The sequence below is a fragment of the Ranitomeya imitator genome, chromosome 2, assembly GCF_032444005.1.
Source record: "Ranitomeya imitator isolate aRanImi1 chromosome 2, aRanImi1.pri, whole genome shotgun sequence".
Lineage (NCBI taxonomy): Eukaryota > Metazoa > Chordata > Amphibia > Anura > Dendrobatidae > Ranitomeya > Ranitomeya imitator.
The window spans coordinates 176,784,684-176,805,573 of NC_091283.1; the positions used below are offsets into that span (position 1 = coordinate 176,784,684).

Consider the following 20,890-nt stretch of genomic DNA (forward strand, 5'->3'; position numbering starts at 1 on the left):
GGGGTCATACTAGCGTAAAATATGGACGCGTGCTATCCAAGAAAACATCACATAGCACTGGGACCAGTGTTAATCTATGGGGCAGCTCACATCACTGTAAGTGTGACCCTGGCCTAATACATGCTGCCTGCCCATCAGAGGCTGGCAGCTGACATCAGCATGGCAGTGAGGGCATGTGCTGCCCATGAATGATGCCCCCAAATCAGCTACTGGCTATTGCAGAGGATGCTGCACATCGTGGGAACAGAGGAAGGCAAAAAAATAATCATTTATTTGAAAAAAAGGAAAGGGACCAAACAGAATACATTATACTGGGAAGGTGCCCATGATGGGGACAATACAGGCTGTGGCGTATTGTATTGGGGGAGGGATCTATGATGCTACAAGGGCCCATACATATAACCAACATGCAGCTGGGAGCCCAGGTCTAGATTTTGCACCAATGCCCATTGGACTGTAGTTACATCACTGATGCAGAGCAATGATTTAGCACAATCCAATAGTATCAGTGTCTTGATATGTAAAAGGAAAAGACTGAGTTAAACTTGTGACTAGAGACAGGTAATCTTAAAGGGATTATCCACCTTGACCAAAAAGGGTCACTATTGGCTTTTAGGATTACTGCCTCCAGTAGGTGGCACTAAAGTTCCTGTCGTCTTCTCTGAAGAATATATTTCCATATTTAAATTCCCAGAGGAGCAGTGCATGTCTTAAAAGTCTCCTTAGGCTATGTGCACACGTTGCGGGCGGATTTTGATCCGCAGTGGATTTGACACTGCGGATCTGCAGCTGTTTTCCATGCGTTGTACAGTACCATGTAAAGGTATGGAAAACAAAATGCGCCATGAACATACTGCAGAAAAAAAAACACGAAATTGCAGCAGTGTATTTTCCGCAGCATGTCAATTCTTTGTGCTGATTCCGCAGCGGTTTACACCTGCTCAACAGGAATCCGCAGGTGTAAAACTGAACAAAAACTGGGGGTAATCTGAAGTGCGGTTTACCTGCGGATTTTGCAAAAACCGTGCGGAAAAATGCACACACCAATCCGCAACGTGTGCACATAGCCTTACACTGGCTTGGTGTTCTGCACGTGGAGAGACATTACCCCTCGCGCCCCACTTTAAAGCCCGTATATCTGACGCAAAGCTAACACTTTCACAGCCTGCAGGTGAAAATACATCTCTAGTGTCCAACTCCTGGTGGCAGAAGCTAGAACCCACGGTATTTCTCCAATGGCACAGACAAGAAATGCTTCTCATACAGCAGAAGTGTTGACTCGCAGCAATTAGGCCAAGGCTTGGGCTTCTGTAATCCTCGGCTATCAGATCACCACAGGGAAATGATGAACGTAGCCCAAACATCTGCTGCGGAATTCTCCAGCCCAATTCACATTAGGAGACGCTCCGATAGCACGTACAGCTGTTTTCTTGATGGGATGGTCTCTTTGTTAAAGGGTCCTGTGACTATAGAGGCTGTCACTGGGACCTCTACCCTATAGGCAGCTGACAAGAGATGAATTCCATTGCAGCATCATAAGGGACAGAGATATATAATATATATATATATATATATAATCTCTGCTTCCCTCGATGGATAATAGATGGTGGTCTTGACATGTAGTTTTTCTTGTAGGTCCCAAACAAGTTAAGGTTATACAAATCATTAAGAAATATTAGGAAGAGAATTAACCACATAACACATTAAGTAGAAGTTAACATCACACTTTTAATTGAAATCTAAGTCATATAATGGTAACAAATGAGATGATGGTGGAAGTGGAATTGTCCGACTCGGCTTCCATCTATATTTTCCGGACCCTACTCTAGTATACAATGACAGTCGGGACCATGACATGTGAACGGATGCAGCAGTGACCGCACACCTCTGCGGAGCCTATTGTGCCAGATGAGGAGCACTCGGATTTGTGGCTGCAGGGAATTGCCTAACTAGCTATTACATAAGCTATATCCATCTTTAGACTGACTGATCACCCTCAATTTTTTCTATCAGACGCCACAGATTTTACAGTTGTGTGTCCCATAGACAGGATGCCCTAAACAGCAAGCAAAATTCCTCAGGATTGACAGCGGATTATTATGCAACTTCTGAGAGCAATCTTACATTGCTTCAAAGCATTGGAAATAAAAAAAAATATTCAAAGCCATTTGGAATCTCAACAAAAATCAGATTTAAAAAAAAAAATCCAACCATTTTGTGCTTACTGCTCCTGTGCTGACTGACTTTTTTGTCTCTATGGTAAGACAACAAAACCTTGTGTGGTCTGATCATTCAGCCGTGTGTTTCTTCACCCCCTGCCTCCCAATTCTAACCATCTGTCAGCTGTCAGTCACCATGCGCACACATCAGTCTGCATCAAAGATGAATACACAATCATAGGACTTTATGGTTCTTCTTTAAATCACTCTCAGCTGTATTAATTAGATTCTGTCTGTAAGGGGTCAATATAGTTGACATTTTGGACAGTAGGAATTTTCCCTTACTGATAACCAAGGCCACCCATTTGCGCTCTCTGGCGCATTCCTCCCTCAAACTACCTAGATGGTCTGATCGCTACTGGTCGCAGCATTGTAGGGGGTTAAGTGGTTGGGATCAGCACAGCCGGAAGAGGTCATCTATATATCACAGCTACAAATGAGCTAGTCGCTTCCTGCAGGCCTTGGTCCAGGTCAGGAGCTGCAATATATTCATTAGCTTTTCGGTTCCCCAGGGTGGTGTATAATTCAATGGCCTGGCGCGACATCATCTGTGAGGTGCACAGGTAACGACGTGCCAGCCTGGCGGATCATACGCCAATCTGCAAGAAACGTCACACAGCTTCTGTCCAGGGGCAGAGAGCACGGACCTGGGGTAGAGAGCACTTACCTGGACCAGGGGTTGAGCCAAGCGATCTGCTCAACTCTAATCGCAGCCAAAACCAGCCATCCACTGCGTCCATTTTTAGCAATACCCTGCAAGTGGGTTAAGTAATTGCTGTTTATGCATATCCCTAATAGTCAAACAAGGTTTTAAAGGAGTCATTGACTGCTTACCAAACGTAGCAGCTGCTGCTTCTATAATAAAAGAACCAGGGTGACTACACGCCTACATGGTGTACTATACCTCTGATCCTACGTCACCTCCTAACAGCTCACACGCTATATAGGAGAACACACAAACCTGGCCATTAAGGTGGAGCACAATCACTAGACTGTGCTGAGATCGGAGCTCTGTCCCATCATGGCTGCACACAGTAGCCCCTCTATCCTCATCCTAGGGCACACAGAAGCCCCTCTATCCTCATCCTAGGGCACACAGAAGCCCCTCTATCCTCATCTTAGGGTACACAGAAGCCCCTCTATCCTCATCCTAGGGCAATGCAGAAACCTAAAGTTAAGACGCACTTGCAAAATCCTAGGTTGTGCTGCTCTGTAGACACTAGTGGACTCACGCAGGAGCATAAACCGGAGGGAAGTTAGCTGACATGCAATCAATACTTTTGCTCTTTTGAATAATGTCTACACCAGTCTGAACTTAGACTGGGAGAAATGGGATGTGCTGTGGAGGAAAAAAAAAAGCTATCAAATTTGGACTTTTTACCAAAGCTGTAGTGGAAAACACAACAATACAGTGAATCCTATCATTGTATATATAAAAATGTAAGGTTTGGGGTTAAGCTGTCCTTTAACTACTTATTTGTTGCATCTCGCAGGAGCCAGTAGGAAGGAACTTCAGCATTGGATTATCTGACTCTGCGGCGCGAGGTCGGTCTGGAGGTCGATGACGTTTCGTCGGTAGAGCGCGTTTTCTCCTCTTCGGCTTCCTTCTGGTCGAGAAATATTTCTTGATCCAGCAGAAAGCTGGCATCTTCCTTGCTTGCATCGATGACTGCATCAAAGACGGATAGCGAGTCTTCGGTGTCGCCACACTTGCCGTGTACGGAGGTGCCTCCTCTGGCGCCACGCGCACTTGCTTTAACGCCACCATCTTGCAGCAGCGGGACAGAGCTTTCGTCTGCTTTATCCGCAGGTGTCACCTCGCCCAGATTTCCACTTTCATCCTCTTGAACGGACAGCTTGTCTTGTAATGCCACACAGCTCTTTTTCTCTGCTTTGGATCTCTGGAAACAAAGCGGTGTATGAATTAGGAAGGTATTAACATGGGGAGAATACAAACTAGACTTGCGGGAAAGACACAAAAAAAAAATATCCACACAAAGTAGATTCATTAAGATTCCCCAATGCACAGTTTTCTATTTGCTTGGCCGAGCCAAAACAGATCCTTAATAGGTAGGGGGGCAATGTTGAAGTACCCCATAATGGTGTGTCTAGCATGGTCACCCAAAGAAACTACAGGTGGTCTGTGTGAATAGACCACCAGCACTTACTCTAAAAGAAAGATCCTCTTTTAGGCACTTTTTAAATCCACACGTCATCCTCCACCCCCTTAGTCTTACACTGGTCAAAACGGACAGCGTATATTGCCCAAAGTGTTCCCGTAAAGGGGCCATCTCCTCTTGTATAGTAGCAGAATGCTCCCGGTTTGTGGTCCAAACAGCACTGTACTATGCTACAAGCAGAGGCTTCAGAGCAGCGCTTACAAACCCTTCATAAAAAAAAAAAAATCTTGTATCTCTTCATAGTATACCATTATTTCTGCAGAGTCTCAGGGATCACCGCTTACATTTATGGCAATTTTCAGGTCAGGACTCCTTATCTCAGCAGATAGCTTTGCATAGGTACCTTCTCTGGCAGAACTCATGGGAAAGTAAAATGAGGCTCTGTTCCCAGATGGTCACATTAAATCTGAAGAAATAGTTCTATTTTAGCTCCCATGAAAGCAATACAGAGCTTGGCATAATCCAATGGATCCCATGACAAATGATAAAGGCCCATCATGTGACAGATCTGGCACATCACTGTAGCTTTAATTATATATGGAAGTCTAATGCTGCCCTCACACGTCCGTGTATCACAGTCCTGGATTCACCAAGTGGCCACGGGTCTCACGATCCGAACGGCTCATAAGCAAACATGAGACGGTCAAGGTCAGGAGACCACGGTCGGTGCATGCATCACGACACATGGAAGTGTGAATCCGTCCTAAACCCATAATAGAAGACTAAAAAGATTACTAATCTGTACAGTTATGAGCTGCTAGTCCTATGTGCAATGGAGGGAGTATTTTGTGTTCCCAGCACGCTCCGACGACTGTGTAAAAGCGATTAATTCAGGAGGCAGATGTAGAGCTCTGTACAGTGGATGGGACGTAGGAAAGATGATCAGAAAAGCCATGTGATGACATACAACACAGCGATCTAGAACAACAGCTAAGGACACTAGATAGGGTGTTCATGTGACAGCAAAGACAAGAGAGCGGGCGTAACGCAACAACAGAAGCCAGGCCATGCAACAGGAGAAGGGTCTAACCTGGACGTTCTGAAAATGCACCAGAGACTTGCAGTGTGTGAGCCGAGCAGCAGAGTCACTAGGATAGAATTTGTGACACAGCCTGCAGAGATGACCCGCGACGGGGACCATATAATCCAGGCCTGTTAAACGGGAGGGCAAATCACAGAATGGATATCAAAAGGGGGAAACACAAAATAGAGAACAGAGCAGAGAGCATGATGGAGGGAACCGGAGCGGGGGTATGACAAGACGGATGGATGTTGGTGTCACAGAAAACAATGCACAGAATTAAAAGCAAAGTGGTAGAGGGAAGTTACAGCGGGAAACAAGAGAAGACGGTAGGAGGACGTTGTCTGGAAGCATAGGGAAAGAAGCCATGTGGATAATGGAGCGCTTCTCTGGATAACGCTCGCTCTGACCCTCCGATCCCGGGGACGCCTGCACTCAGGAATAGGTCTGATACTCACCATAGGCCGTGTCTGCTTTGTATTCTTCTTCGTAATCGCAAACATTATCCTCTTGCTTTTCCTGTAAAAGAACAGCTTGCTTAGCTATGCGCGTCTTCAAATTGGTTAATAGCAACACAAAAGGAAACGTTTCAACGACCATATTTAGCCAAACCCCATTTGGTCACAGGACATCAGAGGGGATTCATGCCCCCATAGTTTACATGACCAGTAACTCATCTGATGTAATAGTAATAGGAGTTTGTATGTTCTCTCCGTGTTTACGTGGGTTTCCTCCGGGTACTCCTGTTTCCTCCCACATTCCAAAGACATACTGATAGGGATTTTAGATTGTGAGCCCCATCGGGGCGATGATAATGTGTGCAAACTTTAAAGCGCTGTGAATATGTTAGGGCTCTACAAAAATAAAGATTATTATTAGTGGAGGGTTGCCCAGAACTACATACTAACCTCAGAGGTAGAGTTTTACATGGAGAAATAGTCCAGAATTATTATTATTGAGATCCATTGTCAGAATACTGAATGCTAGTCTAGTAAAGGGGACGGCTACTTGTACCTGCACCACTGACAGCTAATCTTCCCGACCCCTCAGCTTAATAAGCTGCTGCCAGATACCCCTGGCATTGGCTGATCACCCTCAATAACAAAGAAATAAAGAAATTTTAAAAAATAGGCACGTTCATTCAAAAAGTCAGGTCTTTTTTTGTCCCGGACATCTGCAGTCAGGGGAAAGTTAGGACTCCCTTCCCTTACATAAAATGGTCATTCATCCATTTCATCTATTGTGTATGGGCTTCTTAAATGAAGCTAAATCCACAGAAATGGCTCCCTCTCCCTGTTTAGATACTACAACTCCCATCATGCCAAAACAGGTGCAAGCGGAGAGTTTAATAGGTTGGAAACTTAGACAAACCAGATATCGACAGTAAGGAATATAACCCTAAGGTTGTGCTGGAGAGTCCCACACAAGTACACATTTCTGTTAAAGAGGAGATATCCATTATTTTTACCAATAGACATTCTGTGTCCTCAGAAATGTCATCAGTGCTGATGCCCTCTTCATCATCATCACCATCATCCTCATCCTCCTCAAAACAACCTACGGCGTCCACTGTGATCAGTTCCTCCGAGTCTTCTGGACTCCATGTTTCATTTTCACGAAGCTTCACATGTAAAAGACCGCAGTAAGGAATTAGGAAACCAATAACCATATAATGTAGGGAAAAAAATGCTGTGCACATGGCAGTACGTGCATTTTACCTCTTGAGACTTCTGCTTGTGCTCAGGAGACTTCATGTGCTCCACAAACTTGCGAGGAGTCTTGAAGTGGCGACTGCAGACGGTGCAGAATGGTCTCAAGGAGCGTTTAGCCATCTAAAAGAGAAATCCTGTTCAATATGGATCGCTGTACCAATATACAGTATGAATGACAGCAGCATTCAGATCACACAATCTTTCCCAGGTCCATTAGTGGTGCTGCACAAGGGTTGGTTGACCACGACAACGTAGTTGCATAATTTTCATGGCTGTCAAAACAGTCCCTGTACCACTTTTCTATTGACCGTGTTAGGACAGAAAAACATCTTACAGACCCTATTCTAGGAGCCAGAATGAAGAACAGCTACATATCAGTAGATACCACTAAGGTGGTCCCAATCCATACATGTATTTCATAATACAGTCCCCCTGTGTTTGCCCCTGCTGATGAAAAATACGGCCAGAGGCTCCTTTCCCCAGTGATCAGCAAATCTTTGGCTGTCTCCATGAAGGAGACCCCTTATGTCAGTACATTCAGCAATACTGTGCGTTTGAGACATCTGTGCCGTAACCCAGCAGTCCCCCATGTTCTAAATGGACCCGTTAGGAGCATTCATGCCCCTTTGGACCTTCGTTCTAGTGACTGATGTTCACTGTGGGATGACCCCACAAACCTACATACATACCTTGTGTTCCTGCGTCCGGCGATGTTTGATGAGGTCACAGCTGAAGTGAACCTGGCAGACATTGCACCACCTCATCTGCTTCTTACTGGAAGAGAAAAGATAATGTTTATTTTTAATGGAAACAGACCCTGGCATTGCTCCGCACTCATTGTGTCTTGGATGATAGTGCAGTCGTCTCTACAATCATTACGGTTACAACTAATGACAAATTTTAAGCCATGAAAGATAAGAGTTGGGATTAATGGGGCAGATTTTTACGGATTCCATCATGTACAACAGACAAACATTACTGAAGGTTTCGTCCTACACAGACAACACTTTCCCTAATCGCCATTCGGTCACTGTAAAGCGGATTCAATCTGTACTTTTTCAATCCTCAATTCCATTCCCTTGTAATCACTTTTCTAATTTTTTATGTCAAATGAGCCACATGTGTTAGGGGCTGGCCCCACACCTACAGGGCTCTGGGCTCCCTCCTATCACTCCTCTGAGAGATCTGCCTGCAAAACTGGAGATCTCATGCAGGCACAGTCATTCCCTGGGTGACACATGTGCAAATCGGTTGTTCGACTCTCAAAGTGTCAACAGGACTTGACCGGAGACCTGCAAGAGCAAGGCCAAGCCCCCTTCACTTGCAGCCCACCTGACACAGATTAGATCAGTTGGGAAGTGTTAAGAATGCTGACAGGTTCCCTTTCTAATTATTAGGTTAGGGCCAGACAAACTATGCCCACTTCTGGTCAATTGCTGGATGATTAGATTTCAGAGCGACCATTGGCCAGCTGTGGGTAGGCAGAACATCAGATGCCACACTGTCTGGCCATACCGCTAGGTGATCGGCAAAGTAGGTCCAGCTGAAATCCTCAGTAATCAGAAGCCATCACTGTGAAAATCTGCAGGGCAAATATGTTACAGTGGCTCTCCGAACTAAGACCACAGGATCCAGCAATCACCCAAGAAACTGTAGTGCACACGGTTTTGCATAAATAATTTGGAACCATTGCCCCCACCAATGACTACGGTCTGGGCCGTGGGCAGCAGGCAGACAGTGTGGGTCCTATCCCAAAAGACAGGGTACACCCCACCACATACTGCTGGGATGCAGGGTTTTCCACAGAGATCTAATCAGTGTCATGTAAAACTGGCAGAATAACCCAGCGCCACTTACCCATCTCTGCTCCCCATGTCGCCCTGACCATCCTTTGCAGTGGGCAGTAGTGTGACCAGGCAGGCGTTGCTGACATGCTGGATCTCCTGGATCTTTTTATGATGTTGTGCAGTCACCAGATGAGACTGGAAATTCTGAAACGGATATAAGTTTACCAGTGGAACACCAGTGGCCATGACATGACTGCCGTGTCACATTATCAGGATGGGCTCGTACCTGCAGGCTGTGGTAGTTTGTTTTGCAAATATAACAGCAGAACCTCGGTCCGCTGAGCGTTGAGCTGCCAGATGTACGGCCCTTCTCGGCACATGCCGGCTGCAGAGCTGTGGTGCGACTCTCACTGCGTACCTGGATGGTGACTTTCAAAGCACGGCCACCGCTTATACCCTGGGTCAGGAGGAAAGTGCAACTTAACATAAGACATGAAAGACGCACGTGACACCTTCAATTACCTGCTGCACTGACCTTTGCAGACTGTGACTGCACACTGCGCTCCTCAGCAACATCATCTGCATCCGCTGCTGCCTCTGTAACAAGACAACCCCAATGTGGATCTGTCAGAGACAAATCACACAAACATGGGAACCAGTAGCCCGGTAGAAATCCCCCCATGACGTGCAAATTGTGTAGCGTTACCTTCTTCAGCGAAGCCCGCCTCATCTGTACCAGTCTCAGAGCTGTCAGGAGAACAGACACAGTGATCAGCCCTCATATTATCGACAAGTGTACATTGTATAAATGCAGAATCACACGTTTTATGAAGGATGGCCATTGTTCTGCAGAATCTGCACTTACAGTGAATACACGTCTATTCCATGATCAGAATTGGTCTCCATCTCTGGATGTCTACTGTACACTACCGGAATGTGGCTCTGTACAACCCTCCCATAGTCTGTGACCATGTTCAGCCACCAAGTGCTTTCAATTCTGCAACATCGTGCCATCCAGAAATCGGTGGACGCATCCGAGAAATATGGAATCATTTAGGCTTCTTTCACACTTCCGTCGGTACGGGGCCGTCACAAAGCGTCGGCGTGATATAACGACAGACGTTGTGAAAATTCGGCACAACGTGTGCAGCGGATGCAGTTTTTCAATGTCATCCGCTGCCCATTCTAAAGTCCCGGGGAGGAGGGGGCGGAGTTCCGGCCGCGCATGCGCAGTAGGAATTGCAGGATCCGACGTACGAAAAAACGTTCCCTTGAACGTTTTTTCCATAGGACGGTCCGCCAAAACACGACGCATCCAGTGCACAATGGACGCGACATATGGCCATACGTCGCAATCCATCGGCAATACAAGTCTATGGGCAAAAAACGCATCCTGCGGGCAACTTTGTAGGATTCGTTTTTTGCACAGAACGACGCATTGCGACGGACAGCAAAAGACGGAAATGTGAAAGAGGCGTTACAGAGATAGTAATATGCTATAAACATGCCCCACTGATTATCAGCACCAGGGTAATCTTTAGAGTGCCGCAAAGCCAAAAGCTTTGTGTGGACAGTGAACTAATATGTACAAGATACTGCAGAGACCAGGGCACAATAGATATGCCAGAACAACGGAGGAGACAGGGAGGAGGGCGCTGTTACATCAGGTTGTCAGCTTCTTTGGCATTACCTCCTTGCTCTTTTGGCTGCAGGTTCAAGTGTGTCGGTATTGCTGCCTTCAGTTAGATTTTCATTGTCTGCAATCACAAGCCAAAAGAAGAACGTTAGCCCCCAACAGAAGTAATGTACAGTCACAGCTTCTCAGCCTAGAAGGACCAGTACCTCCAAGTCCCCGTACAATAATTGGGGTTCTAAGGATTTGTCTAAAAGTTTATTATGATGAGCACAAACTTTATAAGGTCCTGCACTAATGATCGCTGCAGGGAGTACTGTGTGTGCATAGCCCTTAGACCAACTATAAGCACAGTCTCATTTCAATTAACTTTAAAAAAAAAAAATGTTAAATACCTTTAAAGCAGGAGCAGGATTGTGTTAAATGAGTGATAGGGCCTGATCTAGTTGGGTCCTATGTTGGGCATGTGCGATAGAAAAGCTCCAGATACCTTGTATATACTGAAGATATCCATAGCCCCATTCAGGCAAGGTATGCCAAGAAGTGTCCATTTGGCATATGCCGAGCTGGTACACATCCTCCTTGTATGGTAAGAAGCATAAACTATTACATATTAAGGTTATACGGCAAGGCCGGGTTTAGACGGTTGTATATGGACCACAATGCCAGAACCATCTGCAGGTCTCCTAACCTAATTTGCCACAAAGGCATATATGAGGCTGCATAGAAGGGTCAGGAGATCCGAGGTCAGTCCAGGCATTGTGGTTCGTATAGAAACCATGAAACACAACAGTCTGAACCCACACTAAGGATACTTCGTCACCTGAGCAGGGCACATCTGTAGTACCAGGGACGATGCTGTGGTGGGTAAAGCATAGGGGACCCCCACAGACAGCCTGACCAAATGTTACCAACCCTTTGTTTGTTATTACTTATGGAGAACATGTTGGATGTCTTGGAAATTCTCAGATCTCAGAAGTACAACCTCTCTACTAGATCTGAATGAAATGACTCCCAGGATCCATGAACACACCAGTCTCTTTCTCAGAGGCGGGCAGTATTGTGCCTACTCACTGACCCGAGTTCAGATTATCATCTGCTTCTGACGCAGTTGGTGGGAGTTCCACGTTGCCCCTCTCAGTGTTTGGATCACTGGAGTATTTGCCTGGCGCAGATGAGCTATGATCACCATCCCTCTTGGCATCAGTATTCTTGTAGTGATCCTACAATAAGAACAATTTGTATATTTGTACATGATAGAATATAAATGTTAAGGTTTAATAGGGTCAAATTCATTTGTCTGACAGAACGTATGGGCAGTCATCTCACGTCAAACTTATTCTTCCAAACAGGTCCGACGTTTCTGTGTGAAGTCATTCTATAACATGGCTTTGTTTTTCTGCTACATTGTGCCAAATCCCATCAGTACACCAAATTACAAAATTCTGGCTACCTGCAGCCACCACTAGGGGGTGCTTACTTTGTATGGTCTTATTGCAAAGTTTAAAGGGATTGCCCACACTGGCGACTTCTCCATAAGATAGGTAATCAATATGGGATCCGACACCTGGCACTCCCAGAAATCAACTGAAAGCAGCTCTGGCAGTGGCTGGATGTAATCACATGGTACGGAGCTGTTCTGCAATACCTAGCAGAGGCCACTACACATTGAATGCATCTACACTCTGCACCATGTGTTTACATCTGCCACAGCCGATCGATCGGCTAACCTAATCCTATAGATATGTAATCAATGCATCTGCTGGCATCCAAAATCTTGTATTTTAAGACTACATAGAGAATTTAGGTTCAGTTAGGCTACTTTCACACTAGAGTCGGACTCGGCCGAGGTTCCGACGCTAGCAGTGAATGCGCCGCACAACGGAGGCAGCGGATGCATTTTTCCTGTGCATCCGCTGCCCTATTGTAAGGTGCGGGGAGGTGGGGGTGGAGTTCCGGCCGCGCATGCGCGATTGGAAAAAGCGGTCCGTCGGCAGCAAAAAACGTTACATGTAACGTTTTTTGCTCCCGGCAGTCCGCCACAACACGGCGCGACCGTCGCACGACGGTTGCGACGTGTGTCAATGCATCGCAATGCGTCGCTAATGTTAATCTATGGGGCAAAAACGCATCCTGCAAACAACTTTGCAGGATGCGTTTCTTCCCATAAACGACGCATTGCGACGTATTGCAAAAAACGCTAGTGTGAAAGTAGCCGTAGTCTGACACATTATACCCATTGTCACGGATCCCACTGTGCTGCCACCAATTTGTCACGTATCCGCTCAGCACGCGACTTGGGGTTGTGCCTGCAAGGGTTAATCTATCTCCCCCCTCTCAGTCCAGCATTTAACCTCTGTCCTATGCTGTAATGGGAGCATAAATCACACACCCGCTCATACACACTGCCACCACTCACCAAACACATGGGTGATGAGTCCCGGAAATATTACTACCACTGTCAAAAAGGTACAGTGCTTACAATAAAGAAAAAAGGTATAAAAATATGGTAATAAAGAGACACAAATATGAAAAACAGTTCTAAAAATAAACTGGAGAAAACTTACAGAAATAGCTAACTGTAGTCTGCTTTCTGCTCCCTGAGGGGGGAATGGATGGACTGGATCACATCAGCTTGGCTGCCCCTCAATCTGTGAACAACTTTGTACATGTACAAGCCTAATTTAGAGTTACACTGGAGGTCAAATTTTTAGACCAGCCTCCCAGGTTAATATTATAATTGCTTGTTTTTGATTGGACCACGGCCGCTCCTCCAATGAATATATTTTCCTCTGAACACTCTTTGCCTAAATGTTCTCACAGATAGATAGTGTCAGGCTGTAAATGACCTGTCTTCAAAAGAGCTAGAAGGTGTGAAATGTTTCCCCTTCTTCCTGGTTCCCAGACAGACCCCCTGGCGAGATTGGAAACAGTAGACTGCCTTCTCAAGATACATGTGTTGTGATCTTTGAGAGACCTGCAGTTTCCAGACAGACAAACTACTGCTGGTTACACATATAAACCTATACATATTTCACTACACCTCCCTCCTTTTGAACGTGCATGGGGGTTAACTTACAGGTCAGCTCCCGAGCACGTATCTAGTTCCACCCCCCACCCCCCCTTGGCAAGATAGGCCATCAGCATTGCCATGATCGATTCCCTTCTTATGCTGAATTGTGAAATCATATTGCTGTAATATCCGACGCCATCTACGCAATTTCCCGTTGTCCCCAACTACTCTGTTGAGCCAAGTCAATGGGTTATGATCTGTTATCACGGTGAAGTTGCACCCATAGAGGTATGGTTGCAGCTTCTGCAGAGACCACACAATTGCCAAACATTCCTTCTTACTTGTGGCATAAGCCACTTCTCTGGTCAGGGGTATCTGCCAGTATCCCCTACTTAGGTCCATGATGGTAAGGTATGATGCTTTAGCTAGCTGCTCTAACAGCTCGTCTATCCTCGGCATGGGGTAGACCTCACATGTAGTCAGTACATTTAATTTCCTGTAGTCTACACAGAACCGGGTAGTACGGTCCTTTTTTGGGACAAGAACCAAAAGCGAGGTGCAGGCACTCTAGGATTTTTGTATTACCCTGAGGTTCAGTATCTCCTCTACCTGTTTCCTCATGTGTGCTTTCACCTCTGCTGACAGCTGTTATGGAGACTGCCGTACTGGGGGATTAGTACTAGTGTCCACATGGTGAGCTGCTAAGTGCGTCCTCCCAGGCTCCCCTGTGAAGACTTTGTTGAACTCGCTGAGCACCCCATCAGCTCAGACCTCTGACTGTGGGATAGCTTAGGCTGGGTTCCCATTGCGTTATGGGATCACGTTTAACGGACAGCGTTGCACGGCGAAATTAACGCCGTGCAACGCGTCCGTTAGCGCGCCCATTTAAGGCAATGGGAACGCGCATCGCTAGCGCGTGCCATTTTCGGCACGCGCTAGCGATGTGCCGGTGTTTTGTAGCGCGCCGCGGACGCTGCAAGCAGCGTCCGCGGCGCGCCCGAGGTCCGTTCCCCGCTCTCGCAGATCAGGGATCTGCGAGAGCGGGGACGTTAAACGCGACCCCGAAAATCACATTGCGTTAGCGCAACCCGCTAGCGCTTAGCGCTAAACGGATTGCTCTAACGCAATCTGAACTTAGCCTTAGGGTTAAACTCTGCTGCCTCCAGGGACTCCATGTACTGAGTCCCAGCCCCCACAACTAGTAACAGATCAGCCTCCCCTTCTTCAGGCAGGCTACAGACAAGTAAGACACAGGTCTCCCTGTCATGATGAGCCTTCAGCATATTTACATGAAATATTTTCTGATGCTTTGCATGCTCATCTAGGGTCACCACATAATTAACATAATTCAGCCGCTTGTGTACAGTGTATGGTCCCTCCCATGCGGCCTGTAATTTTTTCTGTTACATAGGGACCAACACCCAAACCTTCAGCCCCTCCTCGTAGGCCCTCAGACTGGCATTACGGTTGTACCAGACCTTTTGGTTGATTTGGGCCTGGGTCACGTTCTCAAGGGCCAGGTTGCTCAATTTTTGCATTCTTTCTCTGAGCGGCAGTACATATTCGACCACTGAGACTCCAGTAGTTCTGGGGTTGTCCTCCCTACTGCCCTTAATCAAATCAAGTGGCCCCCTGACCCTCCTCCCATAGACCAGTCCAAAGGGGGAGAATCCTGTAGACGCCTGGGGTACCTCTCTGTATGCGAACAACAGATGGGGGAGGTACCGCTGCCAGTCTCTCCCTTTTGTCTCCACCAGCATTTTCAGCATTTGTTTTAATGTTCCGTTAAAATGCTCACAGAGTCCATTGGTTTGGGGATGATGGGCGCTGGCCACAAAATGCTGCCCTTGTATTTTCTCGCAGAGGCTTTCCATCAGATCGGACATGAACTGGATTCCCTGATCAGTTAACATTTCCCTGGGGAAACCCACGGAAGCTGAACAGGGCCAATTGCCAACGCATTTCGAAGGTCACCGTTCAGCTTCCGTTCCCTGCTCCATTCTTTCAGCTCTTGGTGATGTCACCCAGACCACGCCCCCCTCACACACCGCTACAGTCTAGCGGCGCCTTCGGCCGAGGCACGCCGCTTGTCGGTCTTCCTGGCGAGCGCAGCGGTACAAATCCAATAGGGGAGGACGCTCCCAGGATTTCTACCACCCTGCATCGCCGCTTCGACCCCCAACTCTGGACTCACGGAGGCATTGCATGTCAGTGTGTTTCATGCAGCAGCGTGCACATTTGTCCCTTTCAAGCACCAATTGTCTCCACACACTTGGATTCAGCCTAATGGTCTTCTCGCCGGCACATATTGATGCATAAAAGACACAGCACCGGCGCAACACCAGTAAGTGTTCTTTTCAACTTTTTGTGACTGGGACCTATTGTGCTATTTTTTCTTGGTGCATGATTGCTATTATCGGTGGTTGGTAGCGATTGGTAATCAGTATATCTATTAAGATTGGTTATTTATTAATTGGTATATATTCAAAGCACTAAAGCCTCAAGGTTAATATAGAAACGGTCTTATTAACCAACTATTTATTTATTCCATTCTGAATAGGGTAGCGCGGTGACCTTTGTTTTAACTTTATTAGTTTTTTTTTGGTATTAATAGACTGAGCGCAGCAGCTGTCTAGGCACCAGCAGCTTTAACCTATATCTAACTCCTTTGGGAGTGCCAGTGTGTCTAACATTATATAAATTTCTAGACCAGCCTCTCAGGTTAATATTATAATTGCTTGTATTTGATTGGACCACGGCCGCTCCCCCAATGAATATATTATTTTCCTCTGAACACTCTTTGCCTAAATGTTCTCACAGATAGATAGTGTCAGGCTGTAATTGACATCTCTCTTCAAAAGAGCTAGAAGGTGTGAAATGTTTCCCCTTCTTCCTGGTTCCCAGCCAGTCCCCTTGGCGAGATTGGAGACAGCAGACTGCCTTCTCAAGATACATATGTTGGCACCTTTGTGAGACCTGCAGTCTCCGGACATATGGTAAACTACTGCTGGTTACCCATATAAACCTATATATATTTCACTACACACATATATACCTATGCATATTTCACTACACCCATGATGGCTATGGCCGCCGAATTTGGAGAGATTTGCTGACCATCTAATATGTATTGGGGTCTGCAGACGCTCTCCCAACAGATTACGTCAAGAGATAAACAAAGGGTGGGAATGTTGTGTTTCAGCACTTGTTCTTTCTGATGCTGCAGAGAGAAGTCATCGATACCGATTTCGAGCAAGAGAATACTCCACTCTTCTCTCTGAAAACTTGATTGACTGAACGTATACGTGAGTGAGGGTGGGTGGCAGGCGTTAGGAATAGCCATCCGATGAACATATGTACTATGCTTTTACTGCAAATCATCATGGACCTGAACGTCACATAACACAAGTTTACATGGCTGCAGATAGGCTAGGCTCACCTTGTGATACACACGCGGCTGCTGAAAAGGCATGTGCGGGAACGTCATGCTCTGAGCTTTCACAGTTACACCCATTGGAGGAATACCCAGGATTGAGTGCCTTGCAGCTGCGGTAAAGAATGGAGGCATCGGCGGAGGCGCCACCATGCTGAGACCACGTAGGTTACCTACAAAACAAGTGACAAATCTTCAAATATAATAATTGTTGTATTGCAGGAACTCTCTTATCACAGGCAGGATTGCAATGATAGGTGCTCTGCTTGGAGTGAGACCGGGCATGTACACCATCAACCCACTCAAGTCAGTTATTTACAGTGCCCCATTCCTGGTGGGTCCCCACGGTCAGCAAGTTATCCCCCATCTTCCCTCTGGAATCCTCTTAATAGCAGTTCATAATCATGCAAAGAAAATTAAAACCATATGAAGAAATAAACACCATCCAGTTTTAATGAGCGATTATAATCTGGGCGATGGCTTACACTCTCCTTGTGTTCTCATATGTAGGTCACTGTCCTAATTCTAGAATGCTGAACATGGAGGGGATCGGACCATCACAAATGAAACGAAAATAATGCAATCTACATACAGACATGGAAAGAACGGAGAAAGGGCACGTCGTCCATTAGTAATGGGCATGAATAGGAAGCTTACCTTGCATCTGCTGCATTAGCAGAGCACGCTGTATCATGGGGTGAGTATTGAGAAGTCTGGCAGGATTGGCAGCCTGCAGGTTCAGCATCTGCTGCGGTTGCTGGTGCTGCACTGGGTTTGGCATTGGCCTGTTCAAAGACTGTATTAGTATGGAGAAGCATTATATGGCAGGCGGTGAATGGCAGCAGGGTATGCTTACCTTGGCGCTGCATGCTGGACGGGCAGCGGATGCTGTGCACTCTGCGGATGGTGCGCTGGCGGCTGCACCGTGTGCTGCTGCTGCTGCAGTAGGTGCTGGAGCTGAATGAGCTGCTGTAACTGCTGCTGGTTGTTAAACATCTTAAAGCAAAGGACCTAAGACAACAGAGAAGAGCTGATCCTTTACGTCAATGGGGAGATCGAAAGTCTTGGAGGTGGGCTCCCCTCTGATCTTCAGAAGGAAATGGACACCACCCTGTAGCACTGGCACTGCAGCCTAGAAATTGGCACCTTATGCCATCACTTTAAGGTGGAGAACCCCTTTACGCTGCTTTCACACTTGCGTCGGTAAGCGGCCGTCGCAAAGCGTCGACGCGACGGACGTTGTGCAAATTTTGCACAACGTGGGCAGCGGATGCAGTTTTTCAACACATCCGCTGCCCATCCTAAGTCCCGGGAGGAGGGGGCGGAGTGCCGGCCGCGCATGCGCGGTAGGAAATGGCGGATCCGACGTACGAAAAAACGTTACATTTAACGTTTTTTTCGTGATGGTCCGCCAAAACACGACGAATCCAGTGCATGACGGACGCGACGTATGGCCATACGTCGTGATCCGTCGGCAATACAAGTCTATGGGGAAAAAAAATGCATCCTGCGGGCATTGCGACAGATTTAAAACGACGCAAGTGTGAAGGTAGCCTTAGGGAGATGAATAGCTACGTATGGCAGTGTTACCATTTAGGATTCTGGAGAAGTCACGGATTGGCCCTTATAAAGTAATGGGGGTCTTTGGGTTCTTAAACTGCTTCCTCAGAGACAGATAACCAAAAAGCTGCCAGTTTTGCCCACAAGTCCCGAGAAGTGGCCCATAAGGGAAGCTGCTGCGGTAAATCACTTCTAGGAGGAAAGTGCGGGTACATTATTCATTGGGAGTGAAGAAATGTACGCTTGCCCGCAGACTGCGGGGGGGCATTAATGACAACATAATAACGATGCCAAAAAATCTGATTAATACTGCGGGGGAAGGTAGGGATGCACAATGGCGCCCCCGGTCATTCTCTATATAAAGCTTCACATGGAGGGGGCAGAGTACCCCAATATTCACAGAAGTGCCCACTTACTGTCCAGCAACATAGATGCCGATTACTTCACTTCCATGTAAGCCTCCTACGTCTAGTGCAGCAGCCTGGCATGAATTATGCACGTCCAGCTCCTGTTACATGCCAGCCATCAGCTGCCGACCTGTCTCCTGTTATATATATTGCCCAATTCACGGCAGAGCGGTGCCACTGCTCATGGGCGACACATGGGGAGAGTAGTCTGACATTTCAGAAGATAAGGCGCATGTATGTGCCCCCCACAATGCCCTTTATCTAATGTGTATGCCACCCCTCAATGACCATCTCATGTAACATCACATAAGAGGTGGATGTGGCGATAGATTACATGAGATGGGCATAGAGGGCGGCACACACAAACACTACTCACCATGAAAAAATGTAGGTGCCATACAGTGCCCTTCTCATGTTACATGGCACTCCATCCAGCCCTATTATGTGATATGCTGTGAGATGGGCACGGAGGGTGGCACATACAATATTGACAGTCTGTGCCCATTCAATGTAGGATTTCAGCAATGCACAACCTCTGTATGTAGTGTTATGCGAGGCGGGCATTTAGGGTGGCACAGACATGGCGAGAGATGGTTGTAGGTGCCACCCCTAGAGCCCATCTCCTTATGTAACCACTGGCACTGCCTGCCACCCTCAGTGCCCGACTGACCGCTCACGCCCCCACCCCCTCATTATGCAGAATGTCGCACGAGGTGGGCACGGAGGGCGGCACACACACGTTGCATGGTGAGGGGTGCCTGCTTGTGCCCTTCTGAATGTAAGAATCATGTGCCTTCCTCAGTGCCCACCACACGTAACATGCCACCAATCACATCCAGCCATTATGCCACCTGCATGTGCCACCCTGGATGCCCTCACTGACACGAGCTGCAGAGCGGGCAGTCTCCCTCATCTTACCGGTTAATGCTGAACGTTAATCCCCGGGCAGCGCTCCGCTTCCTCTGGACAGCCGGTCCTCCCCGCAGCCCCCAGGCCTCCTCCTCTCCTGCACCACAGCGCAGACAATGGCGCGGACCATGCACCACTGTGCAGCGCGCCCTCTGGCGGCCGGAGGTCGGACGTGCGCAGCTCACACTTGTTTAGCTTTCTACCACAAGGACACAAATGGGTTAAAAACAAATTGAGTCTCATCAATAGAAAGGGTTAATGATGTGGTCCAGGTGGTGACCCCTCATACACCATAGTCTGTTGTAGTGAGCCCCCAAAACTACAGCTCCCAGCAAGCCCTGCCAGTGTTACCAGATCTCCGGTCTGTGGCAATACAGCGTCTTGTCCCATCGGCCACTATTCTTCATAAATCTACAAGGTCTAAAATGTGCAGATCCATCCTGTATAAAGAGCAGTTATTGAGGGGTTAAAATGGTCTCCCCAGAGACCTACACGCTACACAGCACGGGGGTCTATGCTCAGCTGCTGTTGTCACTTCTGATTGGAAAATGGCCGAGAAATGGCTGCCACCCCCCATATAGTCTCCTCCCAGATGTGGGGGTCAGCGGCTGCCACCCCCCATATATTCTCCTCCCAGATGTGGGGGTCAGTGGTTGCCATCCCCCATATATTCTCCTCCCAGATGTGGGGGTCAGTGGCTGCCATCCCCCATATATTCTCTTCCCAGATGTGGGGGTCAGTCGCTGCCACCCCCCATATATTCTCCCAGATGTGGGGGTCAGTGGCTGCCATCCCCCATATATTCTCCTCCCAAATGTGGGGGTCAGCGGCTGCCACCCCCCATATATTCTCCTCCCAGATGTGGGGGTCAGTGCTTGCCATCCCCCATATATTCTCCTCCCAGATGTGGGGGTCAGTCGCTGCCATCCCCCATATATTCTCTTCCCAGATGTGGGGGTCAGTCGCTGCCACCCCCCATATATTCTCCCAGATGTGGGGGTCAGTGGCTGCCATCC

The 20,890-nt window shown here is 47.4% G+C and overlaps 1 protein-coding gene across 2 annotated transcripts; it reads right to left on the minus strand.

Annotated features, from left to right (window-relative positions):
- Nucleotides 1-1,708: 1,708 nt before the first annotated feature.
- CIZ1 (CDKN1A interacting zinc finger protein 1) lies at nucleotides 1,709-20,428 on the minus strand. 2 transcript variants are annotated; one of them, XM_069748114.1, is made up of 17 exons: nucleotides 20,226-20,428; nucleotides 19,884-20,073; nucleotides 17,855-18,009; nucleotides 17,656-17,783; nucleotides 17,005-17,171; nucleotides 11,631-11,775; nucleotides 10,610-10,676; nucleotides 9,626-9,666; nucleotides 9,455-9,516; nucleotides 9,206-9,376; nucleotides 8,990-9,123; nucleotides 7,822-7,906; nucleotides 7,139-7,252; nucleotides 6,889-7,041; nucleotides 5,879-5,939; nucleotides 5,430-5,551; nucleotides 1,709-4,120 (listed from the first exon to the last, which is right to left on the minus strand). In XM_069748114.1, the coding sequence occupies exons 3-17, from the start codon at nucleotides 17,992-17,994 to the stop codon at nucleotides 3,743-3,745; spliced, it is 1,968 nt and encodes a 655-aa protein (XP_069604215.1). In that variant the 5' UTR covers nucleotides 17,995-18,009; nucleotides 19,884-20,073; nucleotides 20,226-20,428; the 3' UTR covers nucleotides 1,709-3,742. The 2 variants fall into 2 exon arrangements, with proteins under 2 accessions (XP_069604215.1, XP_069604216.1); XM_069748115.1 differs by lacking the exons at nucleotides 5,430-5,551; nucleotides 20,226-20,428 and having other exon boundaries at nucleotides 19,884-20,035.
- Nucleotides 20,429-20,890: the final 462 nt, after the last annotated feature.